Here is a 27,676-nt window from a genome sequence, read left to right on the forward strand (position 1 = left end):
TGTTGGCCAGGCTGGTCTCGAACTCCTGGCCTCAAGTGAACTGCCTACCTGGGTCTCACAAAGTGCTGGGATTACTGGCTTGAGCTACCACACATGGCCTCAACTCTTCATTATTAAATTGGTTTTGTGTTAGGTGATTTTACCCAGCCATAGGTGAATGTAAGCGTTCTGAGCATGCTTGAAGTAGGCTAGACTGAGCTAGGATGGTGGGTCGGTTAAGTGTATTAAAATGCATTTTAACTTATGATATTTTCAGTTTATGGTGAGTTTATCAGGATGTGACCCCATCGTAAGTTGAGGAGCATCTGTAATAGCATTTTGTTTTTTAAAAATATTTAATCATCTTTGTCAATGTCTCTTGAATCCTCAGCGTTGACAACGAAGATGTGTCCCTACCCTCTGCCTCTCAGGCTTGCTAATTGCTGGGTTCTGCTTTCATTTTCACATTGTTGAAGGAGATATTTCCAGTTGTTTTCTGTGCATTATCTGTAGTTCCCTTTTAAAAGGTGAAGCTGATAAACACTTGTTATGACAGTGTGAACTGGGCTTAATGCTGTGTCAAGCAGTGTGCAAAGATTACATTTCCCTCTCCCCATGTCTTGACTTCTGCATCCCTCAAGAGAGAATGAATGTTCGTAAGGTTAAGGTCAAATGGAATGGAGTTTGCTCCTCATATTTCATCAGTTGCTCAAAGGTACTCCCCATTTTAGCTTGTGTTGTGTTTGGATCCTGACTTTCTCATGGTGGTTTTTCTGGACTTTTATTAGCTTTCTTTTTCATCCTGGGTATTACATGGCGTGCCTTCCACTCTGCCCCTGGATGTTCTTTTTACAGCCCTGGCTCTTGTGGGCCACAACAGTTCTTGAGGTAGGCTGCTAGGGCTCCCCATTGGAGCCTCTCCATTCCAGTGTTCCAGGGGGCAGATGAGCTCCTATCCCCACTGGCCTGTCTTGCTGGTGTTCAGGGCCCTGGCTTCCACTTTGCGAGGTCACCTTTCAGGATTCATGTGTATCCACTTTGCTGTGTCAGAAACTCCCTACTGCTGACCTCCCTCTCCTCTTTGCTGTCATCAATGGATTCTCATTGTGGGAGATGAATGTGTGCTCAGCCTATAATACCACATGATTTTTGTTTTCTTGATTCATTGCTTTTGCCTATTAGCCTTGTTGTTCTAAAGTAGTTCATTTTTCTAGTGTACTTTTTCTTTCCCCTCAATGACCCCCACCCCAAAACTGTGCCTAAATACTATTCATGCAGTCTTTGAGAATCAAACAGGTTCACGCTCTTATTCCTGAGTACAGAAACTTACCGAATCACACAGCTGGATAAAGCCGGGATTGAAACCCTGGCAGTCTGGCTTCCAGAGCATTCTGGCTTAGCCACTTATGCCATGGTTTGGCAAAAGTTAGAAACAGCTAATCAGCTAATAAGGGCATGATCACAAGGCATTTTGCTAATAAGTTTTTAAAATATACACTATGGTGTTTTTTGGTTGTGACAATTCTTGGGTCCCTATTCATAGGAGCATCCCCTGCACCAATCCCTAGGCACAATCCTGTGTCCAGCCTGCTGGACATGACCGTTTATTCCATTTCATAAACCCTAAGCATTTGCTCTGCAAACCTCCTCCTGCTTGGTCCTTGCTCTTACTCCTTGTCTGAGAAACATGGTGGCTGAGCTTTGTGACTGCAAGGCAGGGCTCATCCTTAGGGTCTACCCTGAGGTATTCTTAGTAGGACTGCTCTTTGATAGGGCAAAGGAGTTTCATGGACCCTTTGAAAATAATTTAGAGGCATTTTCCTTTGGTTTCTCTGAATGAGCTAAGAACCCCTGATAATAAGGAACTGCTGTGGGCTGACGGTCAGTTCCTCCAGCCCCTCCATTCTAGGAAGGTGTCTGGTAAAGTAGCTCACTGTGTGGTTGGGGAAGGGAGACAAACTATGAAGTTGTGCCGATTTCTGGGTTTTTTCCCTTACACATGGGATGGTGTGAGATAAAAATCTGGCAACATAGACGCAGTGTTCATGTCAAGAAAGAGCCACAATAGGTAAGTAAGTGCCAGGACTGTTTTCTCAGACCTCATGGAAAAGGAGACCTCTTGGAGAAGTGAGAAGCAAAACGAGAAGAGGTTTATTCACCTTGGACTGGAAAGATAACGCCTTTTAAGCAGTTAGAGGCAACCCTTTTGGATCCAGAGGGGAAAGGGATCGCTGCTCCCAGCAACCTGTGCTTCTGCAGCAAATAGCAGAGAAGACAGATCCCGAGTCCCTCTTAAGTGGGTCCAGCAGGGCACGGGGAGGAGAAGCCTAGCACTCACCAGGTCCTCCCCATCCAAGACAGAGGAAGGCTTGGTGTCCTGGAAAGGCCAGGCAACCCCTGCCACAGGTTTGATGTCCAGGTGGAGGCAGCCCCACACAAAGAGCCGCCTTGGCCATGTTTATCCATCTCAGGCGGGAACCAGGGAAGAAGTCTCTAAAGTAGTGCCTGCACAGCATCCTGGCCAGTCAGGAGGAAGCAGCAACCTAAGCCAACTGCCACAGGTTGGCCCTTCCAAACCCCAGCCATGTGAACACCTGGCCCTCCCCACTGTGCTTAGGAACTGAGTGCTTAGGAAACTAAAGGATGGATTTGGCCACGGGATGGGCCAGAGGTGCTCCAGAGCCAGCTGAGGCACATCAGGCCGAAGTCACCCTGCACTTCCCCTGAGGCAGCAGTTCCCACCAGGATTCACAAGATTTGGAGTGCTGTCAGGAACCGCAGTCATTTATGGCTGTATATTTTGTACTAGAAAAAAGTCACTAGGAATTCATGGGTGATATTGCTTAGGACAGTGGTTCTTAAAGTACCGTCAACATCACTTAGCACCTAAGTGCTTAGTAGAAACTACTTCATCAAAAACTCTGGGAATGAGACCCAGCAACCTTTTAACAACCCATCCAGGTGATGGGATGCATGTTCAATTTGGTGAGCCATGACTTAGGATAAAGCTAAGTAAAAGTGAGTAAGACATAGACGGTAGCAAAAATTGTAAAGATCAGGTTTGAGAACAGTGGTCTAAAGCTTCATGACCACAAAAATTAGAAGGGACCACATTTTAAAGATGTGAAATTAACAGCTTTACTTTTGTGCAACAGGTGGCAGAAAAAAGATCAGCTGTGGTAATTAGGGCCCATGGGGCTGAGCATCATCACCCCGGGAGCTATGGGCCTCACTGGGCCAAAAATAGTGTGGCCCCTGGGCTGCAGAAGTTCTGAGCATTTACAGTTTTCTTAGCTGAAGTTTGATTCAGCCTTCAACGGTGTTTACATTGTACTTGTTCATAAATCCAAGGAACCAGGAAAGAAACTTACTAAGACTCAGAATTTTCAGGCACACATTACAAAGTTGCCAGCACATTTTCAGCCACCCACCAGGTGCACATACATTCTGCGTACAGAACAGACACCAGTCAGAGGTTTGCACAGCAAAAGGGCCAAGCGATTTCCAAACTACAGAGAATCTCAGGCCATCTGCCTTGGGAGGTCTTTTGGCAGCCATAACAAATAGACTGAAAAAGGCAACTACTACAAAGAACAGAGTCTGAAGAAGTGATGCACAGGATGCTGACAGACCCTTAGTTTAGTAGAGATCCTTATTCCAAAGGGGCATCAGCTGCCTGCTAATCCATCCAGGGTCAGGAGGAGATTCCTAGTGAGGCCGCTACTGCAGTCTAAGGAGTGGGAACAACCACTAGCCAGACTGGAGCAGCCCAGCTCCGAAGAGGAGGGGCTGTCACCTGATCCTGCCTGTGCCCCATCAAGCTCTGGAGACCAAGCAAAATCAAAGCTCCAGGCACACCTCAAAGCTCGCTTGACAACTGAAGGAGCCATTGTGTGTGCACTGTAGGTAAGGTCGTGGTAGAGCTGCCTGGGAAAGGGTGGAAGACACACTAAGATTTATGATTGGATACAGGGCTTGTGGGCAACTTCCAAATTTTTCATAATCTACTTTTAAATTAAAAAACCATCTTAGGCCAGGCATGGTGACCCATGCCTCCCAGCACTCTGGGAGCCAAAAGTGGGAGGATTGCTTGACCTCAAGTTTGAGACCAGCCTGGGTACACAGTGAGACCACATCTCTACAAAAAAAAATTTTGTAATTAGCTGGGCATAATGGCACATACCTGTAGTCCCAGCTATTCAGTAGGCTGAGGCAGGAAGATCAGCCTGAGCCTGGGAAGTCAAGGCTGCAGTCAGCCATGATCACACTGGTCTGAGCCTGGGTGACAGGGGGACCCTGTCTCCAAAAAACCCCAAACAAAAAATAATTTTAAAAATTACTGGCTGGGTATGGTGGCTCACACCTATAATCCCGCACTTTGGGAGGCCAAGGCAGGTGGGTTACCTGAGGCCAGGAGTTCGAGACCAGTCTGGCCAACATGGTGAAACCCTGTCTACTAAAAATACAAAATGAGCCTGGTGTGAGGGCACGCACCTGTAATCACAGCTACTCGGGAGGATGAGGCAAGAGAATCGCTTGAACCTGGGAGGCAGAGGTTGCAGTGAGCTGAGATTGTGCCATTGCACTCCAGCCTGGGGGACAAGACTGAAACTCGGTCTCAAAAAGCTTAACAAAATTGCTACTATACATAAGACTGCTTTACTGTTGTCATTGCAGACCTGATGTTTGTAGGTTTCAGTGAATGTAAAAGAATGTGTGGATGAACGGTTTTGTTGTTTTTGAGACAGAGTTTCGCTCTTGTCGCCCAGGCTGGAGTGCCATGGTGCAGTCTTGGTTCACTGCAACCTCAGCCTCCCCAGTAGCTGGGATTACAGGTGCCCACCACCATGCCCGGCTAATTTTTGTATTTTTAGTAGAGACGGGGTTCCATTATGTTGGCCAGGCTGGTGGTCTTGAACTCCTGACTGCAGCTGAGCCACTTTACCCGGCCAGATGAATGCATTTTTTAAATATTAAACTTAGGTTAGAAGCACATAATAAAGCTGTACACATCTCCTACAGTTTTTGCTAACGAAAATTGGGATGCCATTTAAATTACAAAGAAGTCTGAGGAGAATGTCCTACAGACTAGTTTCACATGCACATGCTGTCCTTACATGCTTTGTATACAGACATTAAACACATCAGTACAGTACACAAAGTAACAAGTTCCACGAACTCAGCACCACAGGAAAGGTTTACAAAAAATCCAAGATGGCGGCTATGCTGCCCATTAACAAACTCCCACCTCCTATCTTTGTTAGCCATTGCTTCTTAAAACAATGTATCTCTTTAAAAGCCCTATTTAAGAACATTGGCCAACTCCTCCACTCTTCCCTCTGCTAATCCTGCTCTGATTAAGTGCTTGACAAATCCAGTATTTATTGATTTGGAATTTCAAGTAAGTTTTGTTTTTAAGAGCACACAGACATTTAAGCCCTTAAACCAGAAGTAGTGATAAATACTGCTGCTTTTTATTGAGGCTGAGTCTCCAACACCTAGGCTATAGTTGCAGTAGCGTGATCTCAGCTCACTGCAGCCTTGACCTCGGGCTCAAGTGATTCTTCCACATCAGCCTCCCAAGTAGCTAGGACTACAAGCCCATGGTACCACCATGGTGCCATGCCGGGCTAGTTTTCTGGGGTTTTTTTTGTTTTGTAGAGATGGGGGTCTCTATGTTGCTCAGGCTGGTTTCAAACTCCCGGGCTCAAGCAGTCCACTCACCGTGGCTTCCCAAAAGGCTGGGAATACAGGGATGAGCCACCATGCCCAGCCAGTGGATGTTTCTGACATGTTATGTGCAAACAAAGCCAGACCTCTGGGGCCTCAGGTTTGCTTCCTGGGATGATCCTATTCTACTGAACTTACACTGATCCCTATAAAGCAAGCAGCAACATCACGCTTTTGGGAAAGGCCAATATCTTTTCCTGTCAATCATACCAATCCCAGGCGCCCTCCTAACAGGAGGGATCCAGACTACGGTGTCCATCACTGAGCATTCACCCAGCAAAGCCACTTAAAACAGCTCAGTGAGCTAGATTCAGAAGTGGTACTTGTTTGTAAGACCTATCCACATTACTCTGGCTTAAGAAGGCCTGAAAACCCAGAAAAACACCCAGCTATGGGTGAAAATACTTACAGGTGAATGTTTTAGTCTAGAATTAGCTTAAGATACTTTAGGAAAAAAATAATGGGGAGGATGAGACAAGAACAACAAACTCAAGACAGCTATGAGGAAATAACCATTACCTATTAAGTTTTCCCTTTAATGACCATGAGGACAAAGTCATGACAATGCAGTCACCACCCACTTTTTGAAAAAAAAAAAAAACAATGCCAATGTGGGAACCGACTGAGTCCCAAGCTTATCTACTGTAGGATCCAAGAGAGAGACAATCTCAGTGTTGGAGAATGCGCTGAGAACACAGAGGAGAAGGCTACCAAGAACACCGAGTATACAAATGCATACAGATAGATGTGTATAGATATATATACACATAGATTTCCTGTCCTCTACAGAGGTCTAGAAACAATAACACCCCAGTAGCAGTAAGCCCTCAGAGCATTCAGATCTTGGTTTCTAAATGCTGTCTTCTAGTAGAGGGAACCAGGGCTCCTTAGGAAAATGGCTGAATCAGGCCAGGCATGGTGGGTCACGCCTGTAATCTCAGCACTTTGGGGGCCTGAGGCGGGCAGATCATGAGAAGTTCAAGACCAGCCTGGCCAATATGGTGAAACCCCATCTCTACTAAACATAAATACAAAAATTAGCCAGATGTGGTGTGCACACCTGTAGTCCCAGCTACTTGGGAGGCTGAGGCAGGAGAATCGCTTGAACCCACGAGGCGGAGGTTGCAGTGAGCTGAGATGGTGCCACTGCACTCCAGCCTGGGCGACAGAGTGAGACTCCATCTCAGAAAAAAAAAAAAAAAAAAAAGCTGAATCAGGACTAGGGGAAGGAAAAGAACAAGATGAACCCCAAATATCTCAATGTGTCAAAAGTTAGTCTTCAAAAACTGATGGGGACAAATGACAGTTTTTGTGGACATAGAAAAGCGCATCCTAAAATTTATAAGGAATCCTAAGGGACCCTGAATAACCAAAAACAATCTTGAAAACTTAGCTGAAGGACTCATAGGTTAAGATTTCAAAATTTACTACAGTAATCAAATCAGTGTGGTACCAGCACAACAACAGACATATAGGAGGCTGGTTGCGGTGGTTCACGCCTGTAATCCCAGCACTTTGGAGGCTGAGGTGGGAGGATCACTTGAGCCCAGGAGTTCAAGACCAGCCTGAGCAACTTGGTAAAACCTTGTCTCTACAAAAAAAAAAAAAAAGAAAAAATTAGCCAGGCATGGTGACATGGTGACACACGCCTATAGTCCCAGCTACCTGGTAGGCTGTGAGCCAAGACTGCGCCACTGCACTCCAGTCTGGGCAACAGAGTAAGACCCTGTCTCAAAAAAAAAAAAAAAAAATTATATATATATATATATATATATATACACACACACACACCAAAGGAAGAGAATCCAGAAGTCCTTCCATGTAATTTTTGACAAGGGTGCCAAGACCATTCAATGGGGGAGGGACACTCTTTTCACAAATACTGTTGGGAAAACAGTGTGCACTTGCCAAGGAATGAAGCTGGACCCTTACCTAACACCATACACAAAATTAGCTTAAAATGGATGAAAGACCTAAATCTAAGACTAAAACTAAAACATGAGGCAAATCCGCAAATCTTCATGAGTTGGACTTAGCAATGTTTTCTTAAGTATGACACCAGAAACAGGCAACAAAAGAAAGTAACAGACAAACTAGACTTCATCAAAATTAAAACCTTTTTTGCATCAAAAGCTTTTCTGCAAAAAGCTTTTGCAGAATGAAAAAACAACTCAGAATGGGAAGAAAAAAACTGCAAGTCACATCTGTTAAGGGATTAATATCCGGAATACACACAATACTCCTAAAATTCAACAACAAGCAATATGATTCAAACAAAATGGGCAAGACTTGGACAGACATTTATCTAAAGAAGATAGACAAATGGCCAATAAATACGAAAAGATGTTCAACATCGTTAGGGAAATGCAAACCAAAACCCCCATGAGATACCACCTCATATCCACTAGGACAGCTACTATTTAACGAAACAATAAACATTGGCGACAATGCGGAGAAACTGGAACCATCATGCACAGTTGGAAAGTGATGGCTGCAGTGGGAAACTGGCAGTTCCTCAAGATGTTAAAAATAATAGGTCAGACGCAGTGGCTCACGCCTGTAATCCCAACACTTTGGGAGGCCAAGGCGGGCAGATCACTTGAGGTCGGAGTTCAAGACCAGCCTGGCCAACATGGTAAAACCCCGTCTCTACTAAAAATACAAAAATTAGCCAGGTGTAGTGGTGGGCCCCCGTAATCCCAGGTACTCGGGAGGCTGAGGCAGGAGAATCACTTGACCCTGGGAGGCAGAGGTTGCAGTGAGCTGAGATCATTTCACTGACTCCAGCCTGGGCAGCAAAGGGAGACTCCATCTCAAAAAAAAAAAAAATTATATGCAGCAATTCCACTTCTGGGTACATACCCCAAAGAGTTGAAAGCAGGGTCTCAAAGATTTTGTATACCAATATTCACATGTGGAAGCAACCCAAGTGCTTTTTTTTTTTTTTTAGACTGAGTCTCACTCTATTGCCCAAGCTGGAGTGCAGTGGCACAGTCTCAGCTCACTGCAACCTCCACCTCCTGGGTTCAAGTGATTCTCCTGCCTCAGCCTCCCGAGTAGCTGGGACTACAGGTGCGTGTCACCACGCCCAGCTAATTTGCATATTTTTAGTAGCTATGGGGTTTCACTATGTTGACCAGGCTGGTCTTGAACTCCTGATCTCAGGGAATCCACCTGCCTCGGCCTCCCAAAGTGCTGGGATTACAGGTGTCAGTCACCGTGTCCAACCCCAAGTGCCTACTGATAATGTATTGATAAGCAAAATGTGGAATATATACACACAATGGAATATTACTCAGCCTTAACAAAGTAGGGAAATTGACATATTACAACACGGATAAACCTTAAGGACATTAGGCTATGTAAGATAAACCAGCCACAGAAGGGCAGATACTGTCCATTTATAGGAGGTTCCTAGAGTGAAAATCATAGACAAGTGGTGGTTTCCAGGGGCTGGAGGGAGCATGCGAGGGGAGGTAGTGTTTCATGGGAACAGTTTAAGTTTTACAAAATGAAAAGTTATGGACTTGGATTGTGGTGGCTATACATTATGAATAAACTGTACACTTAATAGTAGTTAGCAGTCTGGGCAACATAGCAAGACCTCGACTGTACAAAAAAAAATTAGCTGGGCATGGATGTGCACACCTGTAGTCCCAGCTATTCGGGAGGCTGAGGTAGGAGGAAAGCCCAGGAGATCAAGGTTGCAGTGAGCCAGGATCACACTGCTGCACTCCAGCCTGGATGACAGATTGGGATGCTGTTTAAAAAAAAAAAAAAAAAAGTGGTTAATAGGATGGTAAATTTTCTATGTGTCTTACCACAATTTTTTACAATTTTAAGATGGAAACATGCCAAAAGGACACAAGAGTCACCTTGACAGGTCTTCTGATGTCCAAATTTGAAGTAATTTGAACATCAAATAAATGGTTGCAATGGATTGCGACCCAGACTAGGAGTCCATTAGCTGACATACCGCATCAATGGGGAGGGAAGGCGCCTCCATGCAGGGGCAGGGTGTCGGCAGAAGGAACACTGGACATGGAGGCTCATGGATGGGCAGTGGTGGTGGATTCACATGGAAGTTGTAAGTGAAGGACAAGGATGGAGGGTAGAGGTCTGAAGAACAGGCTGGTCATGTGCTTTGAGGATGCCTCCTCACAAAATACTCCTTGATTACCAAGAGACATAGTGTGACCTGACAGTGGAGCAATCTGCCTGGGTCACCAAGGTTAACAAACTGTATGCCCCTGGAGTGACATACAGAGAAGAGCGCAGCATTTCTGTGGCTTTCCTGCCACAAAAGTGCTGCCTAGGTCTGGTCACCATCATCCAGACCCAGGCTGAGGGTGTACTACAGAGAGGTCTGCGGGCTTCACCCCACTAGGACGTGAAACACAGACGCCGAGAGGACTGATGCAGACAGCAGGAGAAAACTAAAGGCAACACACACCTCTTGACAGGGACCCTGGACCAGGAAAGGACAAGACACTGTTGGGACAGCTGGCAAGATCTGCATGGGGTCCATGGACTGGATGCAGTGTTTACTCCCTGACTTGGGGGAATAACTAAATTTTGAAGAGAGAGGGAGACCAGGGGAGACAATGTACACATAATTTCAGTAAAATTTACCTTTTATCTTTGAAATTATTTTAAAATAAAATTTTAAAAGTTAAAGGACTAGGTGCAGTGACTCACACCTGCAATCCCAGCACTTTGGGAGGCTGAGATGACAGGATCACTTGAACCCAGTTGGACTGGCCTGGGCAATGTAGTGAGACCCTCTCTCTTAAAAAAAAAAAAAAAAAATCATTAGCCAGGAATGGTGTCATGTGCCTGTAGTCCCAGCTACTCAGGAAACTGAGGTGGGAGAATCACCTGAGCCCAGTCAAGGCTGCAGTGAGCTGTGATCATGCCACTACACTCCAATGTGGGTGACAGAGCAGGACACTGTCTTTAAAAAAAAAAAAAAAAAGTAGTAAAGAAAGGCTATATCCTGCTGGGTGCAGTGGCTCACACCTGTAATCCCAACACTCTGGGAAGTCAAGGCAGGAGGATCGCTTGAGGCCACTGCAACCCAGCCTGGGTAACAGAGCAAGATACTGTCTCAAAAAGGAAAAAAAAAGCTATATTGTAATGTCTTACTATGCAAAGCTACTCATGAAAAACTTAAGCCAGGCGCAGTCGCTCACACCTGTAATCCCAGCACTTTGGGAGGCCGAGGTGGCCAGATCACTTGAGGTCAGTTCGAGACCAGCCTGGCCAACATGGTGAAATCCCATCTCTACTAAAAATACAAAAATTGGCCAAGCGCAGTGGCACGTGCCTATGATCCCAGCTACTCAGGAGGGAGGCTGAGACAAGAGAATTGCCTGAACCCAGGAAGAGGAGGTTGCAGTGATTCGAGATTGCACCACTGCACTCCAGCCTGGGCGACAGAGCCAGACTCCATCTCAAAAAAATAAAAATAAAAAGAAGAAAAACTTACTACTGTTTTTGAACTATAATTTTTTATTGTAATATTTTTAACACTTAATGCTTACTTGAGTGTATTACCAAAGTTACCCCAGGGCACCCCTTCTTCAATGAAGTACCCAGAATGTTTTTTTTTTTTTTTTTTTTTTTGAGACGGAGTCTTGCTCTGTCGCCCAGGCTGGAGTGCAGTGGCGCTATCTCTGCTCACGGCAAGCTCCGCCTCCCGGGTTCACACCATTCTCCTGCCTCAGTCTCCCGAGTAGCTGGGACTACAGGCGCCCGCCACCATGCCCGGCTAATTTTTTTGTATTTTTAGTAGAGGTGGGGTTTCACTGTGTTAGCCAGGATGGTCTCTATCTCCTGACCTCATGATCCACCTGCCTCGGCCCCCCAAAGTGCTGGGATTACAGGTGTGAGCCACTGTGCCCCGCCCAGAATGAATTTTTATAAATAGTCGAAGACACAAAAGATCACACTGGTCGGCTTCCAGTGTCGCCGCCAGCAAGTAAGCTCCCTGCGAAAGCGCATCAAGTCAGGGCCCCACGCTCAGCTTCTCTAAGAACCTTCAGTCTGGGGGAGGGTTGTGATGTGAGTCACAGGTCCATGAATTCTTTTTTTGTTGTTTTTAAAGACGAAAAGACACTTTTTCTCCTTTCACTGCTTTTCTCCTCAAAATGTTGCATTTCATTCTGCCCTTAGTGTTTTCCATAACCTTCTGATCACTTTCAGTTATTCCGGCAGTACAATCATAGGCTGGCTTTACAGTGAAGCCTTTATAATCTTCTTCCACTTCTTCTAAAATTAAAAAATGAAAACCAACTAGCCCAACCCTCAACCAGGCTGGAACGCATGTCCTCCTCAGTGCTCAGTTATGGTGAGAGATGAGGATGCCCTGGGAAGTGTCCAGCAGTCTCCTCTCAGCTCCTTGGGGTCATTTCTTTGGGTAGCAATGTCAGGTCTGGACGGGGCACAAGTCCCTACATCCAGGTACCCAACATGCCTCTCAGAGGCAGCAACGCTTCCCAGAGGGGCTGGCCCTGGTCCCCCCACGACGAGCTTCCATCCCCCTACTCACATCTTCCCTTATTTTATTACTGCTCAACAGGACCAAACACTTCATTAGTAGCTGTTTATTGATCAATGGTTTGATATAAAGTTATTTCAGATCTTCAGATTTTTGCCCAGACGGAATCACAAGCATTACAAAGTTTTTTCTTAAAAATAAAAAAAGGATAGGGGCAAGTTGGGAGGGGACCAACCTAGCAGTAGTGGCATTTGAGAATAAATTAACAAAAAAATTTAGTATTACCATTTATTGATGACAAACACTTAAGTTTTACTTACATTCCATGGGGAGAAAAATTCCAGCGTAAACAAAGAATGGAAGCAGTACTTAACTCGCAGGGCTACCAGGCTTTCCATACGGACCACACGCAGAGCCTCAGTGCACACACTTCTGTGTACAGTAACACAACATCAAAAGCAACACAGCTGTATAGAGAAACGTAGGTCATTCTTTTCAGCCCTAATGGAGATGTAATTAACAGTATCGAGCACTCTGGAAAATCAGTCTGCAGGTTTATATGGACTACATGGAGATCATATCCTGTAGTGTAGTGAAAGCTAAGTCCTCAAGAGCCATATGTATAGATACACAATGTTTTTTAATAATCTTTAAAACAGAGATCAAAGTTCATTTAAGTCCTGTTTGCATTAACAAAAATAAAAATGAAATAAAAATGGAACCAAATGATCATCTAAAGTTTAAAATTCCTAAATTGTCCAATTTATACAACTGTGGGAGACTTATTCAAGGTTTTTGAAAGCCCAGGACTGTTTCAGCTGAACCCGAGGGCACACAATTTGCATCACTGAAACTGTCCTGGGTTAGTCAATGAAATAAAAATGTCTAACCACATACACATGGATATGATCTTTGTCGGTTAGATAATTGATAAAGTCAGTCTCAGACAAGTTTCCAAACTGTGCTATATAACTAGATACAATTGAGAAATTCTCAAATGAAAATTTTATATAGTGTCATATCAATCAAAAGAAAATAATGAAACTAAGAATACAGATCACTGTTGGAAGAGAAAGCAGTGGTGATGGTGTGGGTACTGCAGGAGGTGGTGGGGCCATAGCACACTAGAAAAGTTGGGTCACGCTGAGTAGGAAGCATTTGATTTTCTCTGGTGCTTTTAGCTCTGGGGCCGGTCAAAGGCCTCTCTCTGGCATGGCTGTCCAGGGTTTGTCCCAATGTGTCTGAGTGAGCCAGCCTGAGAAGGGGTCGTGCCGTTTCTTCTTTCACACAGGGGAAAAAAAAGACCAAACACGGAGGTGCCCAGGGTGTGGATCTGCTGGTGTCCCGGGAGAACCAGCTGGCTGGGCAGCCCTTCTTCCCCACAGGCAGCTGCTATTGCGTAGGGACCGCCAGGTCACCGAGTGGCCATCACAACAAACCCCAGCACAGTCCAGCCCGGCCACAGCCGCCGCCTCGTGTTTCTGTTGTCTTCCCTGCTGCCCACACCCTTTACCCACCGTGTCTCTCGGCCCACTGGAGGTATCAGAAATTCCAAATTTTCAAAGCAGTTTCAGTATTTTCAGTATATATGTTGGGATTTTATAATGGTTCATGGCCAGAAAAGGTTCAGCACCTCCCACACCTTTAAGGAAGAAAAATGAAAATGACACTAGTTTTGAAATGTAAGAGAATTAAAGTACTGTTAAAAATGAAAAGAAATTGGCAAACATCAGGAAGTACAATACTAAAAGCCCCAGTTTATGGTAACAAAAAGTTTTCCCAGGGTATGCCAGTAAGTAAAATAAGCAAGGAGGGTGTGTGTACTTATCTCTGTGGGGGGAAAGGAAGAAAATGAGGGAAGAAATATATGTGTATATTTGTATAAAGAAACATACAGGAAAGATACAGGAGAAACTAGTAAAAATGTGATCTATGGGGGAGGCGGTGGGGAGAATAGGAGGGATGGGATGGGGGCTGTCCGAGGGGAAGATTGTACCTTGTAAAATAATGCAGAGTTCTGACCATGTGAAGGTATGACCAACTCAAAAAGGTTTTTTTGTTTTTTGTTGGGACGGAGTCTCGCTCTGTCACCCAGGCTGGAGTGCAGTGGCGCTATGTCGGCTCACTGCAACCTCCGCCTCCCAGGTTTTAAGCAGTTCTCTGCCTCGGCCTCCCAAGTAGCTGGGATTACAGGTGCCTGCCACCACACCTGGCTAATTTTTGTATTTTTAGTAGAGACAGGGTTTCACCATCTTGGCCAGGCTGGTCTTGAACACCTGACACCTCATGTTCCACCCACCTTGGCCACCCAAAGTGCTGGGATTACAGGTGTGAGCCACTGTTCCCAGCCTCAAAATGTCTTTTAAAAGTAGAGCTTTCTGCCCAGAGAATCTGGAAAACTTTCAGGCAAAAGGGCCAGAAAGTAACTCAGGCAAATATTTCCCCGCTGAGTCAGCAGATAGTGTGAACTCAACACAAACGAGGGGCAGCCTCCCCATCATCAGCGCCTTCCCCTTCATCAGTGCACTCACACAGACATTGGTCCGTTTCCTGTTCTTGGCATCTCTGTACTTTGTTGGTCCAACTCAGACAGCAACTTTAAGATGTTCAGCGCAGCCTAGTGGGGATGGAAAGAAGGGTAAAGCCACAGCCACCGCTTGGGACCACAGCATAATACACTGGTCAGGCAGGCAAGAGAGTTCCTGCTGCCCAGCAAACAGGTGGCAACTTCTTCAACTCTGGTACTACTAAATAAAACTTTGAATTTTTAGTTTAAAATACAAATTAAAAAATATTCAGTTACCTCACTGAATCATAACCTCTGAAAATGTTATATTTTTCCTTCTAGTATTTTTAACCATGTGGTAACCAGACTGTATAAATGTTATATCCTGCTTTCTAACAAAAATCTATCACGTATTTTTCTTTCTATAGAGACAGGGTCTCACTAAGTTGCCCAGGCTGGTCTCAAACTCCCAGGCTCAAGCGATCCTTCCACCTTGGCCTCCCAAAGTGCTGGAATTACAGGTGTGAGCCTCCACACCCGGCCTATCATGTATTTTTCTTCTTACTACGTTATCTTCGGAGACACTGTTTTGTTTTGAAACGCAGTCTCACCCAGCTGCCCAGGCTGGAGTGCAGCAGTGCAATCTTGGCTCACTGCAACCTCCACCTCCCGGGTTCAAGCAATTCTCCTGCCTTGGCCTCCCAAGTAGCTGGGATTACAGGCACCCACCACCACACCTGGCTAATTTTTTTTTGTATTTTTAGTAGAGATGGCGTTTCACCACGTTGGCCAGGCTGGTCTTGAACTCCTGAGCTCAGGTGATCCGCCTGCCTCAGCCTCCCGCAGTGCTGGGATTACAGTGTGAGCCACCACACCCCACCCAGAGACATTAATTTCATGCATGCATGATATCCCATCAAGTGAATACACCACAGTTTACTTAGATTTGTTGATCTGATCAATTCCTTTTCTCAGTTTTCTTATAACAATAATTTCATCCGAACAGAAGACCAAAGCAAGTGGTTTTTACAGCTGCCAGAACGTGGACCTGCAATTCCTTGTTCTGGTGAGAGATGAAGTGAGTGCAGTCTCTGGGTGAGCTGCAGGATCCCAGTTGCCCCTCCAGGCCAGCAGGGAAAAGGAAGGGAAAGGTGGGCTAAAGCTGATGAGTTCTGATCAAGAGTGAGAAATCGATCCAATCAGCTATGACAAAAAGTCTTCAAAAATATGAACACTATCAAACGATTCATTGCTCTCAAGGTCTATGGGACAATCTTTCTCCCATCTTCCTCAGGCTAGTAACAAGCTGAACCAAGGCAGGCTCCACATAAACACACAACACCCCAATCCCTCACCCAAGGTGTGACGTACCATATCATGGCAGGACTCCACATCCTTGCCGATACCATGGCTGATCAGAGGTGGCTGAGAGGAGCAATTGATAAGAGATACAAATTCGTTCTTGTTGTTTTTGGGGAAGTCTTTGTATTCAACCTAAGGGGGAAAAGAGAGCTGAGGCTAGGGTAGGGAACAGCAAGTATGAGTGGGCTGGAGGGCTGCAGCTCCGGGCCCCACAAGCAAGATCACCAGCTCTTTTCTCCAACTCAGCCCCACTGTGGCCATACTAACACCTGCCCTGTCAGCCCAGAACCTTCCAGGAACCTAGGTGTCTGCTCAGAAGCCCAAGACTGGGAGAAGCCATATCCTTTCCTACCAGACAGAAAGTGTCAGCACGATGAGTCTGTTCTTTGAAATCCAAATTTAAAACCACTGCTAGTGGTTAGAAGCTTTTAGCGTTGGCTTGCATTTTGAAATCTTACTACCAAAGGATAAAGATATTTCTCTTACCACATATGCTTACAATACTTCTATACCTCCTACCCTTCCACCACTGCTCCCCAGCCCATCCCTGGACAGAACTTGATTTAAGAAAAAAGCACAAAGTTCAAAGTTCATTTTCTGAGAGAAGCCAAAAGATGACTGTCCTGAGGCACAGCCATCACAGCTCAGGCCAGACAGTTACCTGGAATCCCTGGACTCTGGAAAGATAGTCCAGTTGCTCAGAGGGTCTCGTGAGAGGTCCATGGGGTACGTGGCCTGAAGAGATGTTATTCTTTAAAATGGTCTCGGCTGTGGGCGAGGTGCCCCCATACAACAACTCTCGGGCTATCATGGCAGTTACCGTGGCCTTGGCAGGATTCGGAGCTGCCCTGGTAAAATCTTTGGTGTGATGTCCTTGACTAACTCCTACAGCCTGGGCGACCTCGGGCACCATGGGAAGAATTCCAGCAGGCAGCTGCTGATGACTTAGATAAGGCATCCTGAACTCATCCTCTTTATTACCTGGGAGGGACACACACGGTAAACACGAATCCACATCCACAGCCTGGAAAAACGCGATGACACCATCAAACCCCACGCTGGCCCTCCCCTTGGCACGCATGGCAGCGCAGGGAATCAGGGAATGATAAAGACACTTTGCATGCGGGACCTCACTGGCTGGGCTTCTGCTGTTATTCAGGACCCATGCAAATCCCAGAATCACGTTCAGAGGAAGACGATATTAAGATCACACTTACTAGTCCCATTTTCATCCCCAGAGCCAGGTTCAAAAAAGGTTACTTTTCTTCCATCCCCTGGTTTCTTTATGGGTGTCTTAAAAAAGAAGAAGAAAAAAAAAAGTCCATGAGCATAAATCAGATCACTGAAAAATTAGCTCCTGCTGTCTAAATCTACACAAGGTCCAGTCAGCAATAACTGTGGCAATCGGCAGAAAAACCCTGCCCCACCTGACCACTGGCACCCTGACAGACACCTGGGCAGAGCCTGCCTCCTTCTCCTAATGCACCCTCCTGCCCACACCCCTGCCCACAAAGAGCATCTAACAAAGTGCACTAACCTGTGAATGCTGAGCTGCACTCTGCACCCACAGGAAGACGGGAAGCATTTAACCAGAAAGAGCAGAGATGCTAGACGGTAGAGCCCACCAAGGTGGGGAAAGAAGCTTTCAGACTGAAGCTAAACAAATAAATCAAGAATATTTCCTGGAGCTGATATCCAATTAAAAAATAAGGTGACATTCCAAAATTAACACCCTTATGGGGAAAATGTTATTACCTAAGAATTTTGTCTAACACAACATCACCTAAGAAGTAACAAAGGACACTCTCAATGTCCTACAAGATTCTGAAATGAAAAACCCTAAAGCCAAGTCTAAGATCTATACTGGTGGTATCTGGGGTCCCAGTCAGTTATTAACTGGCCATGACTGATGCTGTTTCTGTCAATATGACTGGCAGACATGAATGAATCAGGCCTGATTTCAAGTTTATCTCACCAGGACCATTCAGCGATGGGAAAGAAGAAGGTCGGCCATGGCTTTTGCTGAGGTCCTGCTTACCACTTCTGGCAGACACGAATTTTTCTTTTTACGTTCCTTTTTTGTTGTTGTTGAGACAGGGTCTGTCGCCCAGGCTGAGTGCAGTGGCATGATCACAGCTCACTGCAGCCTTGACCTTCCAAGGCTCAATCCTCCCATCTCAGCCTTGTAGCTCGGGCTACAGGCACAAGCCACCATACCTGGCTGATATTTTAATTTTTTGTAGAGACAGGGTTTCATCATGTTGCTCAGACTGGTCTTGAACTCCTGGATTCAAGGCCTCAGCCTCCCAAATTACAAGTCTGAGCCACCACACCTGGCCGTGAATTTTTCAATAGGGGATTATTTTCATCTGATGTTTAACTCACATAGGAAAAAAGAAATCCCAAACCTAAACTTTGGATTTGGCCTGTCTCTACTGTCACACTGTCTTATTTTGCCAGAAAAATCAAAGCCTATTCCACAATTAACAAAAGCCTAGCAGTTATAAATCTTTCACACAGGCTTCATTTCTAGAGTGCAAATCACACTTAGTAATTTCAGTCCTAATTACCCTTCATCCTCATCCTACAAATAGGAGCAAGCTGCCCTCCACAAAGCATCCCCAGACCACAAAGATACTGACACAATCAACGATCTAACCCAGAGCCTCCTGTGGCCAGTGGACATGCGAGGCCCCTCTGAGCACATTATGGTCCAAATGGATGAGACACTCCTCAGCAGGACTCCTTGAACTGTCAGGCGGATAAAGCCTTGCCTTGAAGCCTGCCCCTGGAGGTGCCCCAGTTCCCTAGGGTGAGGTGAGAGACCATCTTGCAATCAGAGAGCCCACAGCACTCACCTTCTCCTCTGACTTGAGTGCGGGTTTGGTGGGCTGCGCCTGCGGGACTTTGAAACCAAGGATCTCCAGCATGTTCTCGGCTGCATTGCGCTTGGCCACCTTCTTGTTGGTGCCCGTTCCTTCTGCAGTGTGGTTTCCAACCTTCACCTGCACAAAGAAGTCAAAACACAGACCAGTGCTTAAACCTTCAGAATAACAACCAGGCAGGAATTGGTGTGTCAGCAAAATAACCAACTATGGGCAGAAGCAAGATAACAGCAGTGCCCCGAACCTGGCCTCCTTGTCTGTGAGAGCTAATTATTAAATAGGAGTTTGGGAAGCTGGCTGTTAAACACAGCCAGTATTAAACATTTAATTATATAAGCTGATAATTATTTTAACAGAGGTAATTTTTGACTGCATTTTATAATCATCTGTGTTCTGAGGGTCTGCCCAGCTATTGCATTTGTACAATGGAAACAGTCTGTGATGGTGAACTACTGCACATCTATTCCCAGCATTGCCATTGGAAGTATCACTTTGAGAGCTTGAAATCAGCCATGGTGGGACTATTTATACTACAGAAATATACAAATGCTACGTATCAAAGATCATAAGCTGTTTATTGTCTAACTCTAAACCTACAATGATGAAAAGGTTAATAAAGCAGGTTAATCTTAAAAGCATGAGAAGTCTGCAGCCATTACATTGTAACTAGCACAAAAAACTGAAATATCTTCCCGTCTTTGAAAATTATCCAATTTTGCAGAGAAGCCACTCATATCATCTACAAATGAGTGATGTTACATGTCTTCATTGTTTCACTTTTTCATTTTGGGGGAGACAGGGTCTCACTTCTTCACCCAGGATGGAGTGCAATGGCATGATCTCAGCTCACTGCAACCTCCACTTCCCAGGTTCAAGCGATTCTCCTGCCTCAGCCACCCGAGTAGCTGGGATTACAGGCATGTGCCACCATGCCTGGCTAACTTTTGTATTTTTAGCAGAAATGAGGTTTCACCATGTTGGTCAGGCTGGTCTCGAACCCCTGACCTCAGGTGATCCGTCATGCTGGGATTACAGGCGCTTAAGCCATCAAGCCCGGCCTGTTTTACTTTCATCTTACCTATTAACATAAATAAAAAACATCAACCAGCCGGGCGTGGTGGCTCACGCCTGTAATCCCAGCACTTTGGGAGGCTGAGGTGGGTGGATCACCTGAGGTCAGGAGTTCGAGACCAGTCTGGCCAACATGGTGAAACCCCATCTCTACTAAAAATACAAAAAGTAGCTGGGCGTGATGGTGGGCGCCCGTGAATCCCAGCTACTCGGGAGGCTGAGGCAGGAGAATCACTTGAACCTGGGAGGCAGAGGTTGCAGTGAGCCGAGATCACGCCACTGCCCTCCAGCCTGGACAACAGAGCAAGTTGACTCCATTCCCCTCTACCCCAAAAAAAATGTATCTCAACCAGTATTCATGCTACAACCAAAATCTCAAATCTACAGTATGTATTTGTCAGTGACATGAGCAACACCTTTGCTGAACTGGATAGTAATAAACCATTATGTGTTGTCTGATTTTATAACACTATCGTTGGTAACTGTCACACTGAAATATGTATGAAATTTATAATAAAGTGTATATTATTTATAAATTGTACTACACATCCTTTCTGTCAGTAAAATTTATAAAACACATATATATGTCAGTATAATTTATAACACACATCCTTTGTGTCAGTAAAATTTATAACGCACATGTATATAACACCCATGTATATATATATAACATGCATATTCAGCTCATTCCACCAAACCACCCTCCCCGAAGAAGAGTTGGTTGTTAAACATGTTCCAGCACATCACTACTTACAACCCCCTTCCAAGTTGATTGTAATAACAGGCACCTGGTTGCTAAAACCAAAAGCCCAGGTCACAAGACTCAGAGAGTCAAAGAAACCATTCCCTGGCCTGGGACTAAATTCCAACCTGGCCATCTACCAGCCATTTCACTTGGGCAAATTACTGATCCTCTCAGCAAACTGCAACTTCCTTTTGTGGAATGAAAGGATCATTCTTTTCCTACCTTCTGACTGCATAGGTAAAATATACGAGGTCAACTTTCTAAGTTATAAATTGCTATACAAGAGATAAGGATTCTGTCTTACATCAGAAAGCACTTAAATTCCAATCACAATTAAGTTAAGCTGCCTATGTGAAATGACCACTTAGCTTTGAACTTAATCAGCTAAGTACAAAGAAATGTTCCATACTAATCTGAAGTGTCACCCAATCTAAGGAAGAGGCAACCCTAGATTCCAGACTCCACAAGAATTAGGAGGAAGAGGAACAGATCTCTTGATACTACTTACAAAATTTACCTTTGGTAAAGAGCAATGTCATAAACCTTCAAGGAGATGTAATGAAGAAAAACTTCTCCCAGCACCCACCACCCCAGGACTCTTTCTTCCAAATTTCGGTGCAAGACACCCACATTCCCACCAGTGCACCCAGCAGTAGTGCTGGTGTGCAGACATTACATTCATTTTTTTAAGCATTAAGATAAACAACTTAATCTTTGATATGTAGCCTTTACAGATTTCTGTGATATGTTTAAGCTGTCAAATTATTGCAAGCCACAAGGTCTTAATAAGGATCACAGTTGGCTGGGCGCGGTGGCTCACGCCTGTAATCCCAGCACTTTGGGAGGCTGAGGTGGGAGGATCACAAGGTCAGGAGATCAAGACCATCCTGGCCAACATGGCGAAACTCCGTCTCTGCTAAAAATACAAAAAATTAGCTGGGCATGGTGGCATGTGCCTGTAATCCCAGCTACTCGGGAGGCTGATGCAGGAGAATCGCTTGAATCAGGGAGTCGGAGGTTGTAGTGAGCTGAGACAGCACCACTGCACTCCAGCCTGGGCGACAGAGTGAGACTCCATCTCAAAAATAAATAAATAAATAAATAAGGATCACAGTCGCTGGCAGAACATGGCCCACAGGATCCAGCCTCCTCAGGAAGGTGTCCAGGCCTTGAACCGCCATCAGCCCCCAAGGCTGGATGTGGTCAGAGGAAGGGGCACCCATCATCCACGCGGACCCACCTGCATCACAAACTCCCTGCGGCGCGGGAGGCCTCGCTCTGTGAGGAGCGTGTACTCTGGCTCCTTCTCCTTTTTTGCCTGCTGGATCTGGGCCAGTCTGCTAATCGGATTGATCCCCTGGCCATATTCTGGGCTTGTCTGTGGCTGAGGAACAAACAAGGCAGAAACTCTGTAATGTTATTCACTGCATGATCTTGGTCAACTCAGAGATCAGGATATGAGAGGAGATAAGAGATTTTGGGTTGACCTAATGGCTCAGATTTCGATTGTTTTTAATTTAACATTTTAACAATGAAAAGATGCTTTATTTTTTTTACGATTGTTCTAGGTGATTTTAAGGTCTTAGCAAACCAACATCAACATTTCACTATAACGAAGCATCACTATGACGGCGATGGCTGTTTTTTAACATATTTCAACATATGACAGTAAATGGGCAGAAAAAACATAAAACACTATTCCTACAACTCCCCAAAAGTCTGAGCTATGATGGGTTCCCAATTTTCTTGAAAAGAACTCAAAATCCAGGAACCACTTTTTAAAAAAAGCTCAAGCTGATGCCACATGCCAAGAAGAACCTCAGAATCCCAGTTACTTCCTTGAGGCCACCTTTTGTGCCAAGGAACCCTCACTCTGCTGATCAGAAGTGACTTCCAGGCTATATTAAGCAAAAAAGGGAAACAAAAGGTATACATAGTATGCTTTTATGTAAGAAAAATTTGGATCTTGATACAGCATGAAACTACATATACTGAAAATCACAAAGTTCCTCATGGAATTATGTCCCCTTTCTGGGGTTGGGGAAGGAGTCAATATAATGCTTTGATAGATCCATTAGTGTGGCTCAAAAATCCAAAAGAAAAGGCACACAGCAAAATGTCTCACTCCTACCCTCCCACTATGGGCCTCCTGCCTGGCACAAATCTCCTCCACCTTCAGAACAGCAACATGGTCACTGAGACACAGGCACTGTTATTTCACCACGCGCCCCACAGACCGGCATGGCGTTCCTGCCCAATACCCCACTGTGATCGCCAGGGCTGTGATGAGCGCCCTCCTGCACAGATGTGTGTGCCCGTCTGCGGGTACCTCTACTGAACTGACACAATGTCCTTATCTTGCCTAACAGGTGGCTCTTGCAGCACCTCTAAGGGGTCTGGCAGGCCTGGGGTGTGGCACGTTGGTCTCATCCCCTTTCACCTTGGGGACAGCGACCAGCCTTCTAAACCCCCCACCCATCTATAGGTAATGAAAACACCTTCTGTGTTCAGAAAAGTTCTCACCTTGACTATGGGTTTTGTTTTCTTTTTGATTCTAGGCTTTACTCGTTCAACTGCAGGCAGGGGTGGTAACTTCTTCAGCTCCTCAAGAACAGCTATGGCGGCATTTTTCTTTGAAATCTTCTTGCTTTTCCCTTCACCTTCCCCCACAAACTCCCCAACCGAAACCTTGGTCACAAAGTTCTTCATGTGGGGTGGGCCACTCTCCCGGGCCACCTGTTTCAGAGGGAAAGACTGAGTGAAAGCGGACAGACACTTATTAAAAGCTCCAAGGCACACTGGCTGGCACACTTCACACAGACACAGGGAAGGGGAATCAAGGACAAGGCCTACTAAATGAAAGGAAGCGGGGATCATTTCAAATGCTTTCTCGCCTTTCTTCTTACTTCTCAAACTGGTTTATGCTCTTGAGTCTGGTGAGTCCCAAACAGTCAGGCATGAAATAGGGAGACCTTTTTACTCCCATGCCCCTGGCTCACAGGCTGTCCTGAGTTTAGTGTGGTCCACTGCAACTGGCAAAAAGGAAGCTAGCCCAGCAAAGTCCAGAAATAAATGCAGTACAAATGCTCAAGTTTAGTATCTGCTCTGAGCCTCCAGCCAGGACTAGGCCTACTAAATACTAGCTGCTGTGTGGCCACAAAAGAGAATGAGACAAATCTCTTAAGCACTGATAAAGAGGGATTCCCCGCACACATTAAGTTAAAAAAAAAAAAAAAACTAACAAACAAAAAAAACCCACAAAAGAGTATATGGTATGGTAGCTTTAGTTTAAGAAAAAAAGGATTTTATACAAATACCTACACATATATAAACAGACACACATTTATAAGCTCATTTTTGCAAAAAAAAAAACAAAAAGGAAGGATAAAAAAAAATCAATGGGCTGGACATGGTGGCTCACAGCTGTAATCCCAGCAATTTGGGAGACCAAAGCGGGTGGATCACTTGAGGTCAGGAGTTCAAGACCAGCCTGGCCAACATGGTGAAACCCCATCTCTACTAAAAATACAAAAATTAGCTAGGGGTGGTGGTGCACACCTGTAATCCCAGCTACTTGGGAGGCTGAGGCACAAAAATCCCTTGAACCTGAGAGGCGGAGGTTGCAGTGATCCAAGATCACAAAACTGCACTCCAGCCTAAGCGATAGAGTAAGACCCTGTCTCAAATGAAAAAAAAAAAAAAAAAAAAGCAAGCAATGGGCCAGGCGCGGTGGCTCACGCCTGTAATCCCAGCACTTTGGGAGGCCGAGGCAGGGGGATCACGAGGTCAGGAGATCGAGACCATCCTGGCTAACATGGTGAAACCCCGTCTCTACTAAAAATACAAAAAAAATTAGCCGGGCGTGGTGGCAGGCGCCTGTAGTCCCAGCTACTCGGGAGGCTGAAGCAGGAGAATGGTGTGAACCTGGGAGGCGGAGCTTGCAGTGAGCTGAGATTGCGCCACTCCAGCCTGGGTGACAGAGCGGGACTCCGTCTCAAAAAGCAAGCAATCAAATTAGTTACCTACAACAGGTGTGAGGGATTAGGGTAGACAGACGGGATGAGACGGGAATGATAGTTTTGACTTCTGGAAGCATTTACTGTTTTACATATTAAAGAAATAAAACTGAGTCAACAAAGATGGGGAAAGAATCTAAAATTAAACACGAACAGAAAGTTAGCTGCATATTAAAGTGATTACAATCTCCAAATGGACCAAAGACCTACACAGAGGCGCTAACATGCACAACTCTCAGAAGCAAAAACAGGCGAGTCTTCACGACTTTGGGTTTGGCAATTGGTTTTTAAGACATGAAACTAAAAGCACAATCAGCAAGAGGGGAAAAAAAAAAAGTCACGCTTAATCAAACTTTAAAACTTTTGTGTATCATGGACATTATCGAGAAAGTGATTACAATAACACAGATAGAAAATCAGGCCGGGCAGGGTGGCTCATGCCTGTAATCCCAACGCTCTGGGAGGCCAGGGTGGGAGGATCACTTGAGCTCAGAAGTTCAAGACCAGCCTGGCCAATATAGCAAGACCTTGACTCTACAAAAATAAAAACAAAATTAGCCAGGTGTGGTAGTGTGCCCCTGTATGTAGTCCTAGCTATGTGGGAGGCTAAAGCAGGAGGATCACTTAAGCCCAGGAGATCAAGGCTACAGGGAGCTATGATCACACAACTGCACCCCAGCCTGGGCAACAGAGCAAAACCTCGTCTCAAAAAGTTAAAAAAAAAAAAAACTTAAAAATCTAACCGATATTAGCCAAGACACTCAAAAAGAAAAATAGAAGACTTACACTACCAGATTTTAAAACTTCCTATAAAGTCACAACAACTAGGATATGGTTTTGTGTAAGGATAAACAGATCAACCGAACAGCACGAAAAAGACCTGCACATATAAGCTCACTCGATTTTTGGCAAACACACCAAAACAAATTAAAAATCTCTTAAAAAAAATAGTACCAGAGCAACTAACTAGGTATCTGCATGGAGCGGGGGGGAAAAGAAAAAAAAAAATCAAACCATGATCTCTAACTCATACCTCAACAAAAATTAGACCTAGGATCACTTAAATGTGATCCAAACTAAAACTACAAAGACTTTATAACAGGAGAAATCCTCAAGACTGTAAGGCTGGCAAAGAGTTGAACACAAAAGATATCCACCATAAAGAAAAAAGAAATTCCTCAAAATTAAAAACCACTGGCCGGGCGCGGTGGCTCACGCCTGTAATCCCAGCACTTTGGGAGGCCGAGGTGGGCAGATCACGAGGTCAGGAGTTCGAGATCAGCTTGGCCAACATAGTGAAACCCCGTCTCTACTAAAAATATAAAAAATTAGCTGGGCGTGGTGGCAGGCACCTGTAATCCCAGCTACTTAGGAAGCTGAGACAGGAGAATTGCTTGAACCCAGGAGACGGAGGTTGCAGTGAGCCGAGATGGCACCACTGCACTCCAGCCTGGGCAACAAGAGCGAAACGCCATCTCAAAAATAAATAAATGAATAAAATAAAAAATAAACTGCTCATCAAAAGACATTTAAAAAGTAAAAAAGGGGGCCAGGTGCGGTGGCTCACGCCTGTAATACCAACACTGTGGTAGGCCGAGGCGGGTGGATCACCTGAGGTCAGGAGTTTGAGACCAGCTTGGCCAACAGGGTGAAACCCTGTCTCTACTAAAAATACAAAAATTAGCTGAGTGTGGTGGCACGTGACTGTAATCCCAGTTACTTAAGAGGCTAACACAGGAGAATTGCTTGAATCCCGGAGGCGGAGGTTGCAGTGAGCTGAGATCGCGCCATTGCATTCCAGCCCGGGTGACAGAGCAAGACTTTGTCTAAAAAAACAAAAAATACTAAAAAAGGGGCCAGGCACATTGGCTCACTCTTGTAATCCCAGCACTTTGAGAAGGCCAAGGCGGGTGGATGGCTTCAGTCCAGGAGTTTGAGACCAGCCTGGGCAACATGGCAAAACCCCATCTCTACAAAAAAAATACAAAAATTGGCTGGGCTCGGTGGCTCACGCCTGTAATTCCAGCACTTTGGGAGGCCGAGGCAGGTGGATCACCTGAGGCCAGGAGTTTGAGACCAGCCTGACCAACATGGAGAAACCCCATCTCTACTAAAAATACAAAATTACCTGGGCGTGGTAGCGCATGCCCATAATCCCAGCTACTCGGGAGGCTGAGGCAGGAGAATCGCTTGAACCCAGGAGGCAGAGGTTGCGGTGAGCTGAGATCACGCCATTGCACTCCAGCCTGGGCAACAAGAGCGAAACTCTGTCTCAGAGGAAAAAAAAAAAATACAAAAATTAGCCCAGCGTGGTGGCGTGTGCCTGTAGCCCCAGCTACTTGGGAGGCTGAGACAGCAGGATCACTTGAGCTCAGGAGGTCGAGGTTGCAGTGAGGTGAGATCATGCCACTGCACTACAGCCCAGGTACAAAGTGAGTTCTTTTCTCTAAAATCAAATAAAATAAACTTGTGATTTCAAAATATACATATTTCCTAGCTCTATCTCCTAACCGAGAGCCATGGCTCTCCAGCAGGAACAAGCATGCTAGCACCCTGTCCTGTCTCTACACACCACTCCCAATTAGAAGGAACCGGATCTTCTTGGAGGAATAGCCAAGACCATTTCTATTAGAAATTTATGTTTCCACTGGGGCTAAAGCTAGAGCAGGGGAAGTTCAAAGTGAGGCTAAAACATTTTGTTGTATCAGAAAGCATGGAAGTTCTCAAAATGTGAAGAGGGGAGGTGCAAAGGTTATTTAATAAAGGACTGTCTCGGCCAGGCGTGGTGGCTCAAGCCTGTAATCCCAGCCTGGGCGACAAGAGCAAAACTCTGTCTCAAAAAATAAAGGACTGTCTCTTCAACAAACAGTGCAGGCACAATTA

General features: G+C 45.3%; 1 protein-coding gene across 16 annotated transcripts in view; it reads right to left on the bottom strand.

The window, feature by feature from the left end:
• Window positions 1–12,299: 12,299 nt before the first annotated feature.
• Window positions 12,300–27,676, bottom strand: part of STAU1 (staufen double-stranded RNA binding protein 1) — a 74,851-nt gene continuing 59,474 nt past the window's right edge. For 8 of the 16 annotated variants that reach the window (XM_019016968.4, XM_019016967.4, XM_055373179.2 and 5 more), the window contains 8 exons: window positions 23,301–23,531; window positions 22,018–22,161; window positions 18,935–19,081; window positions 17,294–17,369; window positions 16,738–17,057; window positions 16,086–16,208; window positions 14,740–14,825; window positions 12,300–13,850 (listed from right to left, as the gene is read on the bottom strand). In XM_019016968.4, coding sequence (XP_018872513.1) covers window positions 13,835–13,850; window positions 14,740–14,825; window positions 16,086–16,208; window positions 16,738–17,057; window positions 17,294–17,369; window positions 18,935–19,081; window positions 22,018–22,161; window positions 23,301–23,531 — 1,143 coding nt within the window. In that variant the 3' untranslated portion in view covers window positions 12,300–13,834. The remainder of the gene's footprint in view (window positions 13,851–14,739; window positions 14,826–16,085; window positions 16,209–16,737; window positions 17,058–17,293; window positions 17,370–18,934; window positions 19,082–22,017; window positions 22,162–23,300; window positions 23,532–27,676) is intronic. The other 8 variants (XM_019016969.4, XM_019016970.4, XM_055373181.2 and 5 more) reach the window with 1 other exon arrangement.

Source organism: Gorilla gorilla, chromosome 21, assembly GCF_029281585.2.
Source record: "Gorilla gorilla gorilla isolate KB3781 chromosome 21, NHGRI_mGorGor1-v2.1_pri, whole genome shotgun sequence".
NCBI lineage: Eukaryota > Metazoa > Chordata > Mammalia > Primates > Hominidae > Gorilla > Gorilla gorilla.